The sequence below is a fragment of the Perca fluviatilis genome, chromosome 23, assembly GCF_010015445.1.
Source record: "Perca fluviatilis chromosome 23, GENO_Pfluv_1.0, whole genome shotgun sequence".
In the NCBI taxonomy this organism is placed as follows: Eukaryota; Metazoa; Chordata; class Actinopteri; order Perciformes; family Percidae; genus Perca; species Perca fluviatilis.
In genome coordinates, this window is record NC_053134.1 from 3,749,381 (window position 1) to 3,771,880 (window position 22,500).

General features: G+C 42.4%; 1 protein-coding gene across 1 annotated transcript in view; it reads left to right on the top strand.

The window, feature by feature from the left end:
• Positions 1 to 22,500, top strand: part of cand1 (cullin-associated and neddylation-dissociated 1) — a 64,114-nt gene that overhangs the window by 12,899 nt on the left and 28,715 nt on the right. The window contains 12 exon segments of the mRNA XM_039791231.1: positions 1,098 to 1,252; positions 2,166 to 2,289; positions 3,754 to 3,841; positions 5,382 to 5,550; positions 7,891 to 7,996; positions 8,091 to 8,236; positions 11,608 to 11,759; positions 13,514 to 13,654; positions 14,769 to 14,910; positions 18,726 to 18,934; positions 21,007 to 21,175; positions 21,291 to 21,380. Of these exon segments, the coding sequence (XP_039647165.1) occupies positions 1,098 to 1,252; positions 2,166 to 2,289; positions 3,754 to 3,841; positions 5,382 to 5,550; positions 7,891 to 7,996; positions 8,091 to 8,236; positions 11,608 to 11,759; positions 13,514 to 13,654; positions 14,769 to 14,910; positions 18,726 to 18,934; positions 21,007 to 21,175; positions 21,291 to 21,380 (1,691 nt within the window).

Genomic DNA, 22,500 nt, shown 5'->3' on the forward strand with positions numbered 1-22,500 from the left:
TCGTTAGAGCGATGTGCTATCAATTAATAAAAAAAAAAATGGATGTGTAAGGACATCACATGACGGACTGTAGTCTACGGATACTGTGTCGACTGCTGCTGTAGTTTCTCTGTCACGTTAAGTGTAAAGTTTTATGTTTTTAAAGATTATTTTTATGGGCATTTCTGCCTTTTATTGATAGAACAGCTCAGACGTGAAAGGGGAAAGACATGCAGGAAACCGTCACAGGTCGGACTCGAACCCTGGACCTTCTGCATCGAGAAATAATAACCTTAATATATGTGTGTGCCTGCTCTACCAACTGAGCTAACCGGCCACAAGTAAAAAGTCCTTTTAAATAAACCGTTTGGGGTCAATTCGTAATGTAAACATTAATCTGGTGCATTATAAAAAATATCTGAGGGATGCTTCTTTCTGGTTTTTTTTTTTTTTTTAAGATTATTTTTGGGGGGCATTTTTAGGCCATTATTTGAATAGGACAGCTTAGACTTGAAAGGGGAGAGAAGGGGGAATACACGGGCGCCTGCTCTACCAGGTGAGCTAACCAGGCGCCCGAGGGTTGCTTCTTTCTTGTACAATTTACAGCAGAAGCTCTCTGAGAATCTTTTTGTCCAAGCTAAACATTTTTTTAGATTAGATTCAACTTTATTGTCATTGTGCAGAGTACAAAGACAACGAAATGCAGTTTGCCTCCAACCAGAAGTGCAAAAAGAGCAGAAAAGTGCAACGTGATATACAAAGTATAGACAGGTGGTGCATGGACAGGACAAGAAATATAGTGCAGTGTAGACAGTTGGTTTACAGAAGGTGGTTTAGCGTAATATAAATTTAATATAAATATGTGCAGTGTATTAGCAGTCACCTTATCAGAGCAGAATAAATATGGCTATGTAATATGAGCAATGTATGAACAACATGTACAGATGTGATGTGCAATAGTAAGAATTTGTGTTGTAACTGAAATTTCCCTAACCTAATTGATATTAAATCAGATATGTAATCCAATCGGGTCCTTCAGGAAATGATTGGCGATTCCCAGCCCTAGTTTGCAGCTCACTGTGTGTCTTTTTAACCGTGGGTGCGTTTGTTTACCTCAGCCTGGGGCCCCTGGTGAGCAAGGTAAAGGAGTACCAGGTGGAGACGATCGTGGACACTCTGTGCACCAACATGCTGTCGGACAAAGAACAGCTCCGAGACATTTCCTCCATCGGACTCAAAACGGTGATCGGAGAGTTACCGCCCGCCTCCAGCGGTACGAATACAACCAGTACTTCTGTTACTTCAAAAACATGATGTCACGGCTTAACCACAGCCCCGGGGACAACTATGATATTACAGTGTTTTAGGATTCTTTTCTAGCAGTGGGGGCAGGTCTGTCTGAACAACTAGATAGATAGATAGATAGATAGATAGATAGATAGATAGATAGATAGATATCTATTAACATACAATGAGGCATATTTTCTGTTGTGATTGAAGTGTATTTTTTTGAGGAACTATAGGGCACTTAACATCTACAACAGGTCTACAAAATGAATTTTACAAGAAATTCCTCATAGGGAAACCCAAACTAGAGCCCGGTCTGTCTGTCTGTCTGTCTATCTATCTATCTATCTATCTATCTATCTATCTATCTATCTATCTATCTATCTATCTATCTATCTATCTATCTATCTATCTATCTATCTATCTATCTATCTATCTATCTATCTATCTATCTATCTATCTATCTATCTATCTATCTATCTATCTATCTATCTATCTATCTATCTATCTATCTATCTATCAGCCATGTTGTGATTGTTGGCGTTGCGTAGTCTGTCCACCAGAGGGCGCTCTACAACCTCGCTGTTGGCAGCACTCTTTGATTTATTATTTATTGTTATTGTGTTGTTGTTGTTCAAAGGACTTTAAGTTTCGTAACTTAAGTTTGTATTTTTATACATTTTATTTATCAGAACTGCAATGTGATTAGCTGCCGGCCGGGGGGCGGGGGGGGGGTGCATTATGTCGGCAGGATCATTGCGTCTGCCCGATACCGTGGCGGCAGAAATGTTGCCATGGCGGGCCGCCGCTACAAAATCACCATAGAGGAAACGCTGTATTGTGGCAATGTGTCTAGGAAACTTAACATGGTTTTTGTTGATTGTAAATGCGTCTCTCAGGCTCTGCCCTCGCTGCCAGTGTTTGTAAGAAGATAACGGGGCGTCTGACGAGCGCCATCGCCAAACAGGAAGACGTGTCTGTCCAGCTGGAGGCGCTCGACATCATGGCTGACATGCTCTGCAGGTACACTTCCTGTCTGTCTGTCTGTCTGTCTGTCTGTCTGTCTGTCTGTCTCTCACATCAACCACTACAGAACTGGTTAGGATGTTTGGTTGGTTTAGCTCTACCTTCGAGGGACGTGTCAGTGTCACGTTTTCAGGATTATTGTGGCCAAAAATATCAGTTAATGATGTTTTCACCATCTATTCTGAAAAACTACTTTTGGGGCTAAAAATATAGGAAACAACTACAGGGAGCCTGGTTCTTTGGTCCCTCTGTTAGAGTTGTAGAAAGGTGCTAATTTGTGGTTAATCAAATAAACTAATGAAGGTAGGGACAGTGTTGTGTCAGGGTGCTCTCTCTCTCTCTCTCTCTCTCTCTCTCTCTCTCTGTCTCTGTCTCTGTCTCTCTCTCTCTCTCTGTCTCTCTCTCTGTCTCTCTCTGTCTCTCTCTGTCTCTGTCTCTCTCTCTCTCTCTGTCTCTCTCTCTCTCTCTCTCTCTCTTTTCTCTGTCTCTTCTTTTCTCTCTCTCTCTCTCTCTCTCTCTCTCTCTCTCTCTCTCAGAGAATCCTGTTTGATTTGAGCCATGAATTACTGCAGTTTTTTCGAGAAACTGTTGAAGTATCAGACTGTGAAAATACGTAATTAGAAAGAGAAAACTCGCCCCAAACAGATCTTGCTCGTTCTTTCTCTTCCCGGGTGATATAAGGGCGCCCAGGTAGCTCAGTTGGTAGAGCATGCGCCCATATATAGAGCTTTACTCCTTGACTCAGCGGGCCCAGGAAATACCAACAGGTCGGATTTGAACCCTGGACCTCTGCATCTAGGCATAAACCTCTCAGTACATGTGCGCCTGCTCTACCCACTGAGCCAACCCGGCCACAATACCCAATTTCCCTTCCTAAGGAGTAAATCTCAGCACCGTCAGAGAGCCAATAAGCACGCAGCATGCTTCTACCAAGATCTAATAATGACTGCGATTGGCTGTCGCACGTAGTGAGAGCTGTAAAATAAATAAAGATTTGTGCCGTAACGTGCGATGTTGTCATTTCTTTCTGTTTTTATAAAATTAGTATCAAAGTCACGGTATTGGTATCGGTATTGAATATTTTTGAGCGATACCCAGCCTTAACTAAGTGGTACTACGACAAACCTACGACAAGCTCTCTTCACTTGCTAAACTATCTTTTAAACTGACGAACATCATGTGTGTAATTCATGGCTCAGTTCAAACAGGATGAAACCTATTTTTGTCTCTCCCCGTTCACTACCGTACGTATTTTTTCCGAAATAAGGTCCCACGGTGGTCCACCTGGAAGGGGAGGGACCACCTCTCTACAGCACAACTCTGCTACTAAGGATCATTTTGTGTGGAATAAGTTTGACCACAATTAACAGTCTGTGTGTGTTTGTGTGTGTGTGTGTGTCTCTCTCTCTCTCTCTCTTTTTTTTTTTTTTTTTTTTTTTTTTTTTTTTTTTCTCTCTGCAGACAGGGAGGCCTGCTGGTGAATTTCCATCCCTCCATCCTGAGCTGTCTGCTCCCTCAGCTCACCTCCCCCAGACTGGCTGTCAGAAAGGTACGTCCGACCTTTACGTTGCTGTGCTTACCAGCACCACTTTAGGAGCCAGAATGCAAATCAGTTGTATTTCTAGTGTCAAATCATAACAGAAGTTATCTCAGGACACTGTACAGATGGAGTAGGTCTAGAACGCACTCTATGATTTACAAAGAGCCAACAGTTCCCTCCAAGAGCAAGCATTTGGTGCTAAAGTGGCGAGGAAAAACTTCCTTTTTTCCCCAGGCAGAAACCTTGGACAGACCCAGACTCTTGGTGGGTGGGCGGCCATCTGCCACTGCCAGTTGGGACACAGAGACACTGATACAGATATGAAGAAATATGATTCATAATTGGGATAGACCGATTATCTGGCCGTTTTTTTTTGCAGTTTGCAGATTATCTGTATTGGCATTTTATTTGCCTGATAACCGATTTAAAGTTAATGAATTAAAAAGTGTGTTCTACTTTGGCTCCTCTACAGCTCTGTGTCTGTCGCTCTGCTTCGGTTTCACTCACCACTGAGTCTGACTTAAAGTGCTCATATTATGCTTTTTGGCTTTTTCCCTTTTCTTTTATTGTGTTATATATCTTTTTTGTGCATGGAACAGGTTTACAAAGTGGAAAAGGGACTTACCATCTCCAACAGAAAACACTGTTCACCAACTGCTCCAAACAGCTCTATTGTAGTCCAGCCTTTACTTCAGAGACAGACGTGGTCACTTTGTAACACACGTTATAATGCTCACCTAGCTGCTAGCATGGCACGCCCTCATACTCTGCTCCTGACTGGCTAGTAGTCCTTACCTAGGTACTGTCAGGGCACGCCCTCATACTCTGCTTCTGACTGGCTAGTAGTCCTTACCTAGGTACTGTCAGGGCACGCCCTCATACTCTGCTCCTGACTGGCTAGTAGTCCTTACCTAGGTACTGTCAGGGCCTCATACTCTGCTTCTGACTGGCTAGTAGTCCTTACCTAGGTACTGTCAGGGCCTCATACTCTGCTTCTGACTGGCTAGTAGTCCTTACCTAGGTACTTTGTATGTGTGACTCCCAACAAAGATGGAACAGAAGTGAGATGTCTCACTCTGTAGCTAAAACAGAGAGCTCAACACACAGGGTGAAAAGAGGAGCTGCAGCAATGTGCAGCACAACAAAAATATGAAGTCTTTTGAAAATTAAACCACGTAAACCTATTCTGGTACAACATCTAAATACAATTATGAACCTGAAAATGAGCATAATATGAGCACTTTAATGTCTCTCTCTTACTGGGTATTATGTTGAAAGCTTATAATTTATTAAATAATTGCTAAAAGCATTTAAACAAAGTTTTTGTTGTGGAGTTTGTAGCATTCCAAAATCTTAATTTTGACTTAAAGATTTTCATTTTCACTGTAAATGCATATCGGTTACCGGTTTCATTAACTACTAATATTTAGTATCCGTATCGGTCGATCCATAATTCATAATAATCATAACAGCTGGTATGATGAACAGTGGCAGTTCTATATTCGTGTCGTCCTTATGTTCCTGTGACTGTGGGTTTAACCGTTCTCAGAGGACCATCATGGCTCTGGGCCACCTGGTTATGTCCTGTGGGAATCTGGTCTTCATCGATCTGATCGAGCACCTGCTGACCGAGCTGGGCCGGAACGACAACATGTCCACGACCAGAACCTACATCCAGTGCACGGCCGCCATCAGCAGACAGGCTGGACACCGGATCGGTGAGACAGGCCACCCAACACATGATGTCATCCAGCAGAACATATCAAATAGGGCAATGTGCAAAAATCACACTAGATGTGGGTTTTTTCATCGCCATCGCGTATTAACTTGCGCCATAAACGCATCACGAAAGGCTGCCACATAGTGTTAATTTCGTCAGACGAGACGAGACTAAATATGTTCGTCAACGACCTTTTTTTCCACGACTAAGACGAGACGATGACGAGACTGCGCCGATGTCCAAAAACGCTGACTGAGACTAAATTAACGTGCATTATTGTTGACGAAAAAAGACGAGACTAAAATGTTTGGCATAAAATAAAAACTAAGATAAAATCTCTCTTCATTTTCGTCTACAATCGTCTCTACTTTTTCATCATGAGATAGAATATTCAGCTGTTACCGAGACCCGTTGCTACGGCACCGACAGGTGCCCTAACGACCGTACAGCCTGCGCTTCTCTCTGATGCTCCTAAACGGACGTTAGAGTCAACCGAAACATCGCTGCACGGGGCGCTAGTTAACACTACACTTGGCAGCAGGTAACGTTAGCCTACCGTTAGCTAGTTAACACTACACTTGGCAGCAGGTAACGTTAGCCTACCGTTAGCTAGTTAACACTACACCTGACAGCAGGTAACGTTAGCATACCGTTAGCTAGTTAACACTACACTTGGCAGCAGGTAACGTTAGCATACCGTTAGCTAGTTAACAATACACTTGGCAGCAGGTAACGTTAGCATACCGTTAGCTAGCAGTTGGATTTAACACAGTTAAAATGCTGACAGCTAAACGGTGTAAAGGTTTGTCTCTATTTCCAACACGCAGACGCATCGACAGTCTGCAGCTGCCGTTCTGAAAAACAACACATGTTGGCGTCGCTCACTTGAAATACCCGGCCCCGTTTGCGTGCTGCATTTATTTTATTGTAAAATATCCCTTTCCCTCCGCAGTGGTTGTTTTTGTCGTTAAGGAAGAGGCTCAATATTTATATATATATATATATATATATATATATATATATATATATATATATATATATATATATATATATAGCATTTATTTATTTTTATAACTATTTGTCTGAAATGGTTATCAGACATAATTTATTAAAAAAAAGACTAAATTGTTTTGACTAAAACTTGACTAAAATGGCGAGACTTTTAGTCCACTAAAACTTGACTAAGATACCTTGAGTTCTCTTTTGACTAAAACTTGAATATTTATATAACTTATTTATTTATATATATATATATATATATATATATATATATATATATATATATATATATATATATAGCATTTATTTATTTTTATAACTATTTGTCTGAAATGGTTATCAGAAATAATTTATTTAAAAAAAGACTAAATTGTTTTGACTAAAACTTGACTAAAATGGCGAGACTTTTAGTCGACTAAAACTTGACTAAGAAATTTTTTTGGCACAAGACTAAGACTAAATTAAAAATAGGTGACAAAATTAACACTACTGCCACAAACATGCTGCCATCAGTAGAAAACTACACTTTGAAATATAACTGCAATTTCCTTTTTATCTGTGGTCTTTTTATCAGATCCTTTCTTTTGATTTAATTCCAAGTAATTTGTCTGAAAGCGGCACAAAGCAAGAACTCAGTACACACACGTTCTTGGAAGCACGCCATCTACACCGCAGCCGCACGTACACGTAACGACTAAAAAACAAGAAGTATAACAAGTATAAATCCAAAGAAAAGCACAAATTCATAACAAGCTTTTCACGACGTCTCGGTTTGTCTTCTGGGTTTGACTTTCATCATAAACTTTTGTCTTTTTAACTTTAATCACTAACGGAAAGTGTTTCAGGATGTCTTTTTACAAACTGTCCTCTAACCTGTCTGTCTGTCTCTTTCTCTCTGTCTTTTTTGGTCTGTCTGTCTCTGTCTCTGTCTGTGTCTGTCTGTCCGTCTATGTCCATCTCTGTCTGTCTCTGTTTGTCTGTCTGTCTTTCTCTCTGTCTGTCTTTCTCTGTCTCTCTCTCTCTCTGTCTCTCTCTGTCTTTCTCGCTTTCTCTCTGTCTGTCTGTCTCGGTCTGTCTTTCTCTCTGTCCGTCTATGTCCATCTCTGTCTGTCTCTGTCGGTCGCTCTGTCTCTGTCTGTCTATGTCTGTCTCTGTCTGTCTGTCTCTGTCTGTCTCTGTCTGTCTATGTCTGTCTCTGTCTGTCTATGTCTGTCTCTGTCTGTCTATCTTTCTCTGTCTGTCTGTCTGTCTGTCTCTCTGTCTGTGTCTGTCTTTCTCTGTCTGTCTGTCTGTCTGTCTGTCTTTCTCTGTCTGTCTGTCTGTCTGTCTGTCTGTCTAGGAGAGTATCTGGAGAAGATTATTCCTCTGGTAGTGAAGTTCTGTAACGTTGACGATGACGAGCTCCGAGAGTACTGCATCCAGGCCTTTGAGTCCTTTGTTAGGAGGTAATACACACCGCAGTACAGCCTGCTAAGTACTACTATACTACTACAGCTGTAGTTGTTCCTGTTTTAATTTAAATTTTTAAATTTGTTACAGGTGTCCCAAAGAAGTTTACCCCCACGTTTCCACGGTCATCTCGCTCTGCCTGCGCTACCTGACCTACGACCCCAACTACAACTTTGACGATGAAGACGAGGACGATAACGCCATGGACGCCGAGCAGAACGATGAAGATTACCAAGGTACTACATTTAGAAGTCAGCAGAATCGGATGCAACTAGCATTAACTATATGTTAAGAATCAGGGTTTCGGCAGGGTCTTAAAGGAACACGCTGACTTATTGGGTCTTTGTCTTATTCAGCGTGTCCCCCAGAGTTGGACAAGTCCATACATACCCTTCTCATCTCCGTGCGTGCCCCAACTCTGTCTGACGCACCCACCACTGCTCCCAATAAGTGACAAAATAGCACCTGAGGAGCCCCGTGGTGAGGAGCAGAGAGTTCACCTGGAGTTCTGCGAGCAAATCACTCCGCCCAAGTAGCAGAAGTAGCAGTGCTTCGCCTTCTGAGAATATAGTTCCCAGTATGTATACGTTAGAAGATGGCTGTGTGTCACGTGACCTTGTTATCTGTACACCCTGTGACTCTACAAATCACAACATGTAAATAGGAACATGTTGGCGTTATGTTGTCACTTATTGGGAGCAGTAGGCTAGATGGAGCCGGTTACCTCTAGGATCTGTGCTAAGCTAGGCTAGATGGAGCCGGTTACCTCCAGGATCTGTGCTAAGCTAGGCTAGATGGAGCCGGTTACCTCCAGGATCTGTGCTAAGCTAGGCTAGATGGAGCCGGTTTACCTCCAGGATCTGTGCTAAGCTAGGCTAGATGGAGCCGGTTACCTCCAGGATCTGTGCTAAGCTAGGCTAGATGGAGCCAGTTACCTCCAGGATCTGTGCTAAGCTAGGCTAGATGGAGCCGGTTACCTCCAGGATCTGTGCTAAGCTAGGCTAGATGGAGCCGGTTACCTCCAGGATCTGTGCTAAGCTAGGCTAGATGGAGCCGGGTTCCCTCCAGGATCTGTGCTAAGCTAGGCTAGATGGAGCCGTTTACCTCCAGGATCTGTGCTAAGCTAGGCTAGATGGAGCCGGTTACCTCCAGGATCTGTGCTAAGTTAGGCTAGATGGAGCCGGTTACCTCCAGGATCTGTGCTAAGCTAGGCTAGATGGAGCCGGTTACCTCCAGGATCTGTGCTAAGCTAGGCTAGATGGGTTTCGCTTACCTCCAGGATCTGTGCTGCTAAGCTAGGCATGGAGCCGGTTACCTCCAGGATTGTGCACATGCTACTGTACGAAGTATACCACACACTCACTGAGAAGCTGTGACAGGAAACTACGTTCTCGTGTCAAACTGCAGAAGGCCTCCTGCACGCTGGCTGCGTGGCGGCTGCGTGGCGGCTGCGTGGCGGCTGCGTGGCGGCTGCGTGGCGTTTCTGCTGCGTGGCGTTTTCTACGTCTTTACACCCCGGAAACGTGTCTGACGCGTGCTGCTGCTGCTGCTGCTGTATTTGTGTCTAAACTAGGGATGCACCGAAATGAAAATTCTTGGCCGAAAACCGAAAAAGAGGAAACCAAGACCGAAACACCGAAAGAAATTAAGCCAATTATTAGTACCGTTGCATTTATGGCTATGACTGTGTACTAACTTTAATAAAATCAAGGCATTGCAATTGTATAAATTAATATTAAAGTTTAATTAAAAAAATATCTAGCAGAAATATGGCTACAATCTGATAGTCACATACAGTATACAGTAGCCTAAGAACAGAATAGCTTACTTATTATTATTATATTATTATTATTATTATTATTATTATTTTTTGAGGCACTTTCTTGCAGGATTTCACTGAACATATCAGACAGCGAGGGTGCATGTCCCTCATCTGGTGCAGAGAGACGAGTCTTTTTTTCTGTGCTAAGATCTCCTCCTGCGCTGGGCGCCGCTCCGTCTCCATGGCAACCTGGATCATTTCTCGTGCGCGCTGCTTTATTTCCGCATCCAAGTTAACGGTCTTTATAACGCGGATCAAGTCCAGTCGCGATGAAGTGCAGAGGATCCGAATAGATCTCCCTGAAACGTGTGCTGACAGACTCTAAGAGCTACTTTTCATTGTTTTCACTGCGTGGTCCGTCTCCTCCTCGTTGCCTAGGAGACGCTTTGCAGGTGTAACGGATCGGGTACCGACACACGCGCAGGTCGCGGTTTCTGTTTGCTTCATCGCAACATTTCGGCCGTATTGTTTCGGTGATAAAAGTATTTTCGGTCGGAAATGTTCGGTGGCCGAATATTCGGTGCATCCCTAGTCTAAACCACATATTAACATCTTCTCCTGTTCTGTTTCGCCCGGAAACGCACCCAACACGCTTGCGTGTCGCGTGAAAAATAGGCGCCGGTCCTATTTCTAGCACGCTCACGAGACGTGCGTGTCACGGAGGCAATGTGCACGCTCTGACCTGTTACCATGGGAGCCGAAATAAAAACGGACACGCTCACGCAGCCAGATTATCAATAAGCCTGTAAACCAAATACAAAAAAAAATACATACAACTTTCAAATTTGCCTTAATACTAAATTTTATTTTTTTCATTCAGAACACGAGAAAATAATTGTATACTTGCTGGTAATGAGCTAAATAATTGTTATTCGATAATTCAGTTTTTGTGATCATTGGGAGCCAAAATCATAATCACGATTAAATTTTGATTACATCCCTAATTTCTGGGTGATAATAGATTATCAATAAGCCTGTAAACCACAGAAGTGACATGAAAGCAAAGTCCATTGTAATACTGTTTTAAAATTAAGTATTTTTTAAGCCACCTTATATTGTTCCAGATCTAACTTACTGTATGGATAATGCATATAAAACAAATGCATATTGTTCTTGTGTCTTCTTAAAGCTACAGTGCGTAGTTTCTGTAGCAATGACTGTAACACTGTCGGTGCGTCCACGTGATACAAGCCTTCTGTGATCGCCCCAAAACTTTGTATATAATAAATATAAAAACAAGTTACTAAGCAGTATGAAACAAAAAAGTATATTCTAATTAAAAATGTAACGACATGGTAACATTTAAGATTAGTTCTTGGAAAATTCTTGGCCGAAACCAAAAACCGAAAAAGAGGAAACCAAGACCGAAACACCGAAAGAAATTATGCCAATTATTAGTACCATTGCATTTATGGCTATGACTGTGTACTAACTTTAATAAAATCAAGGCATTGCAATTGTATAAATTAATATTAAAGTTTAATTAAAAAAATATCTAGCAGAAATATATGGCTACAATACAAAACACAATACAAAACTTTGTATATAATAAATATAAAAACAAGTTACTAAGCAGTATGAAACTAAAAATCATATTCTAATTAAAAATGTAACGAGATGGTAACATTTAAGATTAGATATTATAAATGGGTACAGATATTTATTTATTCAGTGTGCAGGAGCCCTAGGAAGCAGTAATCAGTAAAAAGCTGATTGATAAATAATGTTTTCAGCGTCTTTTTAACTAAAAAAAAACCCCAATCCTGTGTCTTTCTGTGTGTCCAGGCAGCGATGATGAGTACAGCGACGATGACGACATGAGCTGGAAGGTGCGACGGGCGGCCGCCAAGTGTTTGGACGCCGTCGTCTCAACCCGTCACGAGATGCTGCCAGAGTTTTACCGCTCCGTCTCTCCTGCACTCGTCTGTCGCTTCAAGGTACCGTCAAACTCTGCCCGCTGCTCACTCCTTCATCACCTCCTCACTCTGGAGCTTTGTCTTCAGCTCCTAATCTCCGAGATCTTAACTCGCTTTGACAGCAGCGGTTTAAAAAAAATAAATAAATAAAAAGGATCCTGAGTTCAACCGGAGAATATGCACTGGAGTTATTGATTACTTTAGATCTTGCAGGCTCTACCGGTCAATGAAACTAATACAACATTCTCCTGTATATGCAGGTTTTTTTTTAAACACGGGTAAACCAGCTAAAAATAATAGATGGACTCCTATCCCACTGCTTGTAGACGAGTGCGCCTGTCGTTTTTTTCACGTTCCAACTCCATGACTGAGCTGGGAAGTGTTAAAGGTCCCATGGTATATGAAAATTTCACTTTATGAGGTTTTTAAACATTAATATGAGTTCCCCCCAGCCTGCCTATGGTCCCCCAGTGGCTAGAAATGGTGATAGGTGTAAACCGAGCCCTGGGTATCCTGCTCTGCCTTTTGAGAAAATGAAAGCTCAGATGGACCAATCAGGAATCTTCTCCTTAAGAGGTCATAAGGAGCAAGGTTACCTCTCCTTTCTCTGTTTTGCCCGCCCAGAGAATTTGGCCCCCCCATGAGAGAGAGAGATACAATATTAGGGGACCACTAAGGTCTATATAAAAGAGACTTCAGATACAGTATTAGGGGACCACTAAGGTCTATATAAAAGAGACTTCAGATACAGTATTAGGGGACCACTAAGGTCTATATAAAAGAGACTTCAGATACAGTATTAGGTGACCACTAAGGTCTATATAAAAGAGACTTCAGATACAGTATTAGGGGACCACTAAGGTCTATATAAAAGAGACTTCAGATACAGTATTAGGTGACCACTAAGGTCTATATAAAAGAGACTTCAGATACAGTATTAGGGGACCACTAAGGTCTATATAAAAGAGACTTCAGATACAGTATTAGGGGACCACTAAGGTCTATATAAAAGAGACTTCAGATACAGTATTAGGGGACCACTAAGGTCTATATAAAAGCATCCAAAGAGCACCATGTCATGGGACCTTTTAAACTTTTCCTGCTGCAGCTTTCTGACCACGGTGGGAAAGGGGGAATGCCAAGCCACGGCCAAACGGACCAGTCGCAGTAACTTTAGTCATGATACTCCTTTTGTAACCTATTTATTGCCTTTGTTCATCACACCCCCAACCGGCATCGTCAGACACCGCCTACCTACAGCCAGGGTCTGTCCGAGGGAGTTTTTTCTCGCCACTGTCGCACAAACTGCTTGCTCTTGGGGGGGAATTACTGGAATTGTTGGGGCTTTGTAAATCATAGTGTGGTCTCGACCTACTCTATCTGTAAAGTGTCTCGAGATAACTCTTGTTATGATTTGATACTATAAATAAAATTGAATTGAATTAGAAGGCCTTTTATACGATACAAAAAAATTGCATGAAGTCGTAAAAAAATATGCCTTGTGAACAAAACAAACAGGGTCCCTATTACGAAATAATTCTTGGGCTACGATTCAGGAAATCGTATCGTATTCAGGATATCACAATATCACATTTAGTAAATATCGTGCAACCCTAGCGTGGCCATGGCGGACCCCCGTGACTCAGATACAGGAAAGTAGCTCGAGTTGGGGCGTCTCCGATTTTAACGCAGAACCGTAAATCACGCTTTGATGGACTAATCTCTAACTGACTGCCCTTACCTGTCTGTCTGTCTGTCTGCCTGTCTGTCTGCAGGAGAGGGAGGAGAACGTGAAGGCGGATGTTTTCCACGCCTACCTGTCGCTGCTCAAACAGACCCGGCCGGCTCAGAGCTGGTTGGCTGACCCAGACGCCATGGAACAGGGAGAAACGCCACTGACCATGCTGCAGAGCCAGGTAGTGTTCTACACCAGCATGTGCTTTTAAATCAGGAAGTATTTAATTATGCTCTAAGGTCGCAAATTCATTACTTGGAAGACTTTGAATTGGATTTCTGGTAGGGCTGCTCGATTGGTGGAGAGGCAGACAGACTGTGCAGAGAAGTCTCTCTCTCCTCTTCCCTTTTGTGAATAGTTCGGTAGACTTCGGCGCGTTTCGGTGGTGAAGTTGCACCGTTTTTTGCATTTTTCATTTTGGTTCAGTTTGCGTTCACGCTGCATTTTGTCGAACGGTGAGCGCCACCCAGAAATAATGGAGCAACGCCAAATAAAGCAAACATTTTAGGGGAGACCTACAGCTAGGGGAGACCCCACCTATCTACAGCTAGGGGAGACCCCACCTATCTACAGCTAGAGGAGACCTCACCTATCTACAGCTAGGGGAGACCTCACCTATCTACAGCTAGAGGAGACCCCACCTATCTACAGCTAGGGGAGACCCCACCTATCTACAGCTAGAGGAGACCTCACCTATCTACAGCTAGAGGAGACCCCACCTATCTACAGCTAGAGGAGACCCCACCTATCTACAGCTAGGGGAGACCCCACCTATCTACAGCTAGAGGAGACCCCACCTATCTACAGCTAGAGGAGACCTCACCTATCTACAGCTAGAGGAGACCCCACCTATCTACAGCTAGAGGAGACCCCACCTATCTACAGCTAGAGGAGACCCCACCTATCTACAGCTAGAGGAGATCCCACCTATCTACAGCTAGGGGAGACCCCACCTATCTACAGCTAGGGGAGACCCCACCTATCTACAGCTAGAGGAGACCTCACCTATCTACAGCTAGGGGAGACCCCACCTATCTACAGCTAGGGGAGACCCCACCTATCTACAGCTAGAGGAGACCTCACCTATCTACAGCTAGAGGAGACCTCACCTATCTACAGCTAGGGGAGACCCCACCTATCTACAGCTAGAGGAGACCGTGATAAAAACTATTTCAACAAACGGTGGCGTATCCCTTTAACAGACAGCATTTATTTATTTTTATTTATTTATTTACCTGTCTCTTTCACTCTGTCTGTCTCTCTCTCTTTCTGTCTGTCTCTCTCTCTGTCTGCAGGTCCCCATGATAGTAAAAGCTCTTCACAAGCAGCTGAAGGAGAAAAGTGTCAAAACCCGTCAGTGTTGTTTCAACATGTTGACTGAGCTGGTGAACGTCCTCCCTGGAGCCCTGACTACCCACATCCCTGTACTAATACCAGGTAATACCCACATCCCTGTACTAATACCAGGTAATACCCACATCCCTGTACTAATACCAGGTAATACCCACATCCCTGTACTAATACCAGGTAATGTACTAATACCAGGTAATACCCACATCCCTGTACTAATACCAGGTAATACCCACATCCCTGTACTAATACCAGGTAATACCCACATCATTGTACTAATACCAGGTAATACCCACATCCCTGTACTAATACCAGGTAATACCCACATCCTTGTACTAATACCAGGTAATACTCACATCCCTGTACTAATACCAGGTAATACTACACACTGACTACCCACATCCCTGTACTAATACCAGGTAATACCCACATCCCTGTACTAATACCAGGTAATACTACACCACGGCTACTCCTACAACTACTACTCTCTCTGTGGCTCTCAGCTCCAAGCCCATTGGTTCCTACTGAAGACGTACTGTACATCTTTAAAAACTTACAAATGTATAGCTTTATGTTTTTAGGCAGCTAGCGGATCAAGGAGAGATGTCTACGATTTAAGACAAAAATGAATTTGCGCTGAAACCATGCAGGAAGTCATAGTGCACCTTTTTAATGAACGGCCCTCTGGAATCTCTCTTATAGCGCTTTTTAAATTCTGAATTTTGCGGTTCCATCCATGATTCTGTTATCATGGTACTGTACTGTTGCTCCAGGGCTCCCTTGTAAAAGAGATTTGACTATCTCAATGGGACATCACCTGGTAAAATAAAGGATAAATAAAAATAAAATAAAAATCACAGGAACTTTTAGGCTCTACTTTAACGCTGCCATCAGTCTGGGACCGGCCCCAGCTGGGCCCCAGACGGGCCGCCCCAGCCGGGCCGCCCCAGCCGGGCCGCCCCAGCCGGGCCGCCCCAGCCGGGCCGCCCCAGCCAGGCCCCAGCCGGGCCCCAGCCGGGCCCCAGCCGGGCCCTGGTCACAAAAACACGCTTGCCATCCATCGGGCTAAACAACTTTTCTGGGAGAAACCCTGGAATTGACAGACATTTTATCTCCGTTTTGATTTTTACTTTCCGAATGCAACTAGGGCTGAAACGATTCCTCGAATAACTCGAATAATGCGATTACAAAAAATCCTCGAAGCAAAATTCTTTGCCTCGAAGCTTCGTTAAATCAACGTAATTGAGGTTGTACGGCTCACTGTGTTTCCGCACGGAGGATTATTACTAGCGCACAAGAGATGTGTGCTTCTGCGGACACAACACAAGCACAGACAGTATATAAACAACAAGCGGCCCAGATTACAAATGAAGGAAGACGAAAATAGCGAGGGTCTAAGAGGAGAGACAGGCGAGAGAAAACGACAGAAAGTTTGGGATCATTTTAAGCTGCAAACATGCTGCTACATCACCATCTCTGTAACAAACATCCAGTAAATATAAAGTATAAAGTTTAATCTCTTCTGTTATCAAGAAGAAGGCAGAAGAACACGGTCATTATTCATTAATCGTCTGTTTAAGGATGTAGGAAATCAGCCCTAACTGGCCCAAAACACTTGGGAGCGATGCATATTTAATGAAAGCATTCAATCAACTTTGTTAATCTACTAAGAAATGACTCCTTTTTCAACCGTATTTGGGTCACAGGTCCTGAAGTGAAGTTGCAGCTGGTTGCTGTAGTTTTTAATCTAAACTAATCTATCTATCTGGATCAGTCTTTCCCCAAAAAGCCCCAAGATAACGTCTTCAAATGTCTCGTTGTGTCCACAACTCAGACATTCACTTTACTGTCCCAGAGGAGAGAAGACACTAGAACAATATTCACATTTAACAAGCTGACATCAAAGGTTTTACTGTTTGTTTTTTCATAAAAAATGACTTAAATTGAATATCAAAATAGTTGGCGATTTAAGTCAGTAGTTGACAACTAATCGATTTAATCTTTGCAGCTCTAAAATACTGCGATGGTTGGGGACTATTTTCAGCGGTATGTATTACAAATAAAACTGCACTGATTACAACTTTCTAGGCCGATTCCGATTCTCTTTGAGTTAGACCAGCCGATACCGATTTTAGCCGATTCCGATTTCATTTTTTCTGACCACTTTACAGCACACGCAAATATTTATTTTCTCTCTTTTCTTTAAAAGAACATGTTTTGAACAGATAATGGATCACTATATAATAGAACTATATAAATGATTCCTGGTGTGGGACATTCACACACGTCTAAAGAGCAACGTTAGAACCATTTCCTTCTTTTTTTTTTTTAAATCCAATATCCAACTAAAAATGTGATTTTGGTTCTTGGTGTGGTCCCTCCACGCCCTACTGTCTCCTCGCAGGTGTTGCATATTGCAAACTTGTTACCTTCTGCACACACGCTGAAGAATCCCCAAACAGCTGACATGTTGCAGGTTAATTCACCAGGTTCCCTACATGTGCGAGAATAGCGCCGACACGCTTCACACCGCGAGCGGCTACGCGCCACACGAAGTTGACAGAAAGGAAGAAGCGAGCGTGTGCTGTGTGGCGTCCGTGTGTGCGTGCGTCCTTGAGAACTGTAACTCGTATAACTTCTGTTGTCAGTTAATTGTAGCGTTGACCGGCATGAAATCGGCAGACTGACCTGCCGGTCATCGGCGGTCATGGCCGAGCACGATAAAACCGGCCAGTCCCGGTCACCGGCCGCTCTATCGGTGCATCTCTAATTACCAGGGCTGCTCCCTGTTAGGCGATTAGTCGACTAATCGGTGGTTTTGGTCTTAGTCGACTAAAGCCTGGTTCAGACGCCAGGATAATTAGGCCGATTTTAGCCCGATTCACCCCTCCCGACAATCTTAAGGATGCTCCGATTATGGTAAAATAATCTGATCCGATATTCCTGCCGTGTGTGGTATGTTAAGACTGCTCTCGTCTGCTCGGATCTCAAATCAGGGATATCCAACATGTTGGATTTATTTGGCCCGATTTCTCCTCGTGTGCCCCCCGGGGACAAACGAGCATGCAGCCTGTGTAAAATAAATAAAGTCGATGGGCATAACTACATCCACAACTGCAGTCCACCACAGTACATGGAAACGAATATATGAACGTTTATTAATCTGTGTAATACCTAAAGACATTTCTATGAGAAAAAACAAATCGCCTCCATATCATGATGTAGCTGAGTATAGTCCATGCTCGCGCTGTCTTCTTTGACCATCGCCTTTTCTTTTGATAATGTTTTTTTTCGGTTAAAAAACACACTACAAACTATCGCCGCTGCATCCTCTTCGTCAGCAATGATCGTTTACCCTGAAGTCACGTTTGATCTCGCGGATTTTGGCGGAGATTTCCCGTCTGACCTGGGCAAATGCTCCGGAGTCAAATCGGTTCGTGTGCGATGTGTTGATTTTGCCGTGCGCTGCGCACCGCACACTGTACGACCAAAACTGTTAGACCCGTGATTTTTTATCACCGTGTGTGGGGGGTCTCTCAGGATTGGAAAATCGGCCGACAATTTTAAAATCGTCCCGTGTGAACCAGGCTTTAGATCTCTTTAGTCCATTAGTCATGTTTGATGCTTTTTTTTTTTCATGCTGAATGACTTATTTCCAAGAAACGTACGAACTCATCTCTGGTAAACACAAGAATTAAAGTGGTGCTTTTGCGGACAAACTCAGATTTACAGATCTGTGGATTAATAATAATAATACATAAGTTTTATTAAATCAACTAATCGATTAGTCGATACAGTTGAATGAGTTGTTAGTCGACTGAGACTTTCTTCAGTCGAGCACACAGCCCTGGTGATTACAAGTATTATCAGTGTTAGTAATTGTAGCGTCTTTTGTTTTTCAGGTATCATCTTCTCTCTGAACGATAAGTCGAGCAGCTCCAACCTAAAAATCGACGCCTTGGCGTGCCTCCACGTCATCATGGTCACACACCCGGCGCACGCCTTCCACGCCCACGTGCCCGCCCTCGTCCCGCCCGTGGTGGCGTGCGTGGGAGACCCCTTCTACAAGATCACCTCCGAGGCTCTGCTCGTCACTCAGCAGCTCGTCAAGGTGGGCGTTGGAGCCAAAATCATGATTTCGATATTAACTTTAATTTTGATAAGCTTGTGCATAAATGCAGTGACGTTCACAGTAAGTTGGACTCACTGTAAACTGGTAATTTGTGTTAATTGATCTTGACGCGTGGCTTATCGTCACAGCCTTTTGACAATCGGCTGATTAATGCGGTAATTGCATCAGCTGGTGTATAATAGCCGAGCTGTCATTCAGGTAGGGGCCTTTGGTTCGTTGTAGCCATACGGTTGTTTTTTGTTTTGAACGCTGCTTCAAGTTCCGCTCAGAACAGTTACGTGACTGGGAGTTGTTGTTTTTTTATTAACTTTTATTTTTGCTCTGCTGTCAGTGCATGTACACCATCTGCTACGGACAGTTCATTACTTTTGTGGAAAAAAGATGAAAAACTTTTCAAATTGAGGTTTGAGTGATGAAGAAAAATAAATGTGAAAACAGTGGAGCCCCACCGATAAAGGATTTTTAAGACCGATACAAATATTTGGTGATTTAAAAATCCTATATTCCGATATATCGGCCGATTATATATTTAAAAAATAAAAATAAAAAATCCAGAAACTCGTAACAAAATATAAACAGATTTCCCTAACATTAGTTATTTATAGTTATTTACGAGTCCTCACTAAAACAATATGATAATGCAGTTTAAAAATAAACTTGTTTGTTTTATTGTCACAACAGAACATCAAAATATATTAAAGTTCTGATAAATAAAATGTATAAAAATACAAACTTAAGATATGAAACTTAGAGTGTGGCCAACAGGGAGGTTGTAGAGCGCCCTCTGGTGGACAGACTCTGCAACGCCAACACTCAGAACATGGTTGAAGGGGTTTTTATATAAATGAAATGAAAAAGAGGAAACAAAGACCAAAAACCGAAACACCGAAAGAAATTATGCCAATTATTAGTAGCATTGCATTTATGGCTATGACTGTGTACTAACTTTACTAAAATCAAGGCATTGCAATTGTATAAATTAATATTAAAGTTTAATTAATAATTAATTAAATATCTAGCAGAAATATGGCTACAATCTGATAGTCACATACAGTATATAGTAGCCTAAGAACAGAATAGCTTACGTATTGTTGTTGTTATTATTATTATTATTATTATTATTTTTTGAGGCACTTTCTTGCAGGATTTCCCTAAACATATCAGACAGCGAGGGTGCATGCCCCTCATCTGGTGCAGAGAGACGAGTCTTTGTTTCTACGCTCTGATCTCCTCTGGCGCTGGGCGCATTTATCAGGATCATATATTTGTCATTATAAATGATTCTGATGAATTAGGGCTGGGCGATATGGAGAAAATCAAATATCACGATATTTTTGACCAAATACCTCGATATCGATACTGCAACGATATTGTAGTGTTGACTATTGGTGCTTTCACAAAATATTTACACAATGAGATTTTAGATAAATAATCATCAGTAATGTGGCTATAATGACTAAGTGGGTAAAGGTGAATAATAGAACAGTTACAACAGTCTGGTAAGTTCAGAAAATGACTTTACTTTGATCACTTTATTGTAATGCAGCCTTTAAAACCAGGAAAAGACACTTATGTCATATTACGATATCCAAAATCTAAGACTATATCCAGTCTCATATCACGATATCGATATAATATCGATATATTGCCCAGCTCTATTATGAATGAATATTAAAATAAATATTGGCCATTATAAATACCGATCGTTCGGAAAATGCCTAATATTGGCCGATAATATTGGTCGGGCTCTAGCGCATTCCAAAGGGCAAAAGGCATCTAAAACGTTGTGAGAAAGTTGCTCCCATAGTGGGAATCAAACCTGCAACCTCCGAAACTTCTTCAACCCTCTAACAGGGCTGCACAAGCAATCTTTTTAGCAGAATACTGAAAGCAGCAGAACTGAGTTCACTTTTAATATCTGTTCGTTTATCCCAAGTAATATCGTTATAGCCATATTGAACGTTATCGCATATTTTTGTAATTTTCATATCGTGCAGCCCGACTCTCTTCACCCTTTTTTTACAGCTGATTCTATAATTTCTCTCTTCCAGGTGATCCGACCTCTGGACAACCTATCAGAGAGCTCCGACAGCTTCGACCCCTCCCCTTACATCAACGACCTGTTCACCTGCACAATCAAACGCCTGAAGGCCGCCGACATCGACCAGGAAGTCAAAGAACGAGCCATCTCCTGCATGGGACAGATCATCTGTAACTTAGGTAACCGCCGTCTGTCGGTCACGGCGCCGTGGCGCCCGCTGTGATGCAGCGATTCCTCCGTTTGTTTGGCTTTTCTGCTTTCGTCGTCTTTATGTTTCCCCGTCTGGTTGTGTAGGAGACCGGCTGCCCGCTGAACTTCCTGGAACGCTGTTGATCTTTTTAGAACGCCTCAAGAACGAGATCACCAGACTGACGACAGTGAAAGGTAACCACGACGAACGCCAAGCACGAAACTTAGGGCTCTTTCACACCGATAGGTAGGTAGGTAGGTAGGTAGGTAGGTAGGTAGGTAGATGGATAGGTGGGTGGGTAGGTAGGTAGGTAGTAAGAAAGATAGATAGTAAGATAGATGGGTGGGTGGGTAGGTAGGTAGGTAGTAAGAAAGATAGTAAGATAGATGGGTGGGTAGGTAGGTAGTAAGAAAGATAGTAAGGTAGGTAGGTAAGTAAGAAGTGAGTAAGATGGTATGGGTAGGTAGAAGATAATTAAGATAGGTGGGGTGGTAAGGAAGATAGTATGTATAGGTAGGTGGTAGTAAGATTAAGAAGTAGATAATTAAAGATATGATGGGTGGGTAGGTAGTAAGAAGATAGAAGATGGGAATGGTAGGTAGGTAAGTAAGAAGATAGTAAGATAGATGGGTAGGTAGGTAGGTAGGTAGAAGGTAATAAGTAAAAATGAATAGATACTTTATTGATCCCCAAGGGGAAATTCAAGGTCCCTGTAGCTTACAGACATCACACACAACATACACATACATCATAAACAGGATGATAATAATAACAGATCCACATGAATAATATGGACAAGAAAAGAAAAGATACTAAATAAAAAATCCACATGAAGTATGCATGGTAAGGTGCTCTAGTCTATGGTATGAGAGTGTGTCATGGTAGTAGTGCAAATAAGTCCAATAGTGCAAGGATAAAGTCTAGAGACCAGCATTAAATATGGACAATATAAGAGAATATGGACAATATAAGAGAATATGGACAATATAAGAGAATATGGACAATATAAGAATAAAGCAGTAAACAGTGGGCCAGTGGACAGTCTGTACATAACTATTGATATTGTTATAGGAGGTAGTGGAAGTGGTGGAGAGGCAGACAGACTGTGCAGAGAAGTCTCTCTCTCCTCTTCCCTTTTGTGAATAGTTCGGTAGATTTCGGCGCGTTTCGGTGGTGAAGTTGCACCGTTTTTTGCATTTTTCATTTTGGTTCAGTTTGCGTTCACGCTGCATTTTGTCGAAGAAATAATGGAGCAACGCCAAATAAAGCAAACATTTGCATTTAAGTTTCCCAATTTTCAAAAGATTCAGTGAA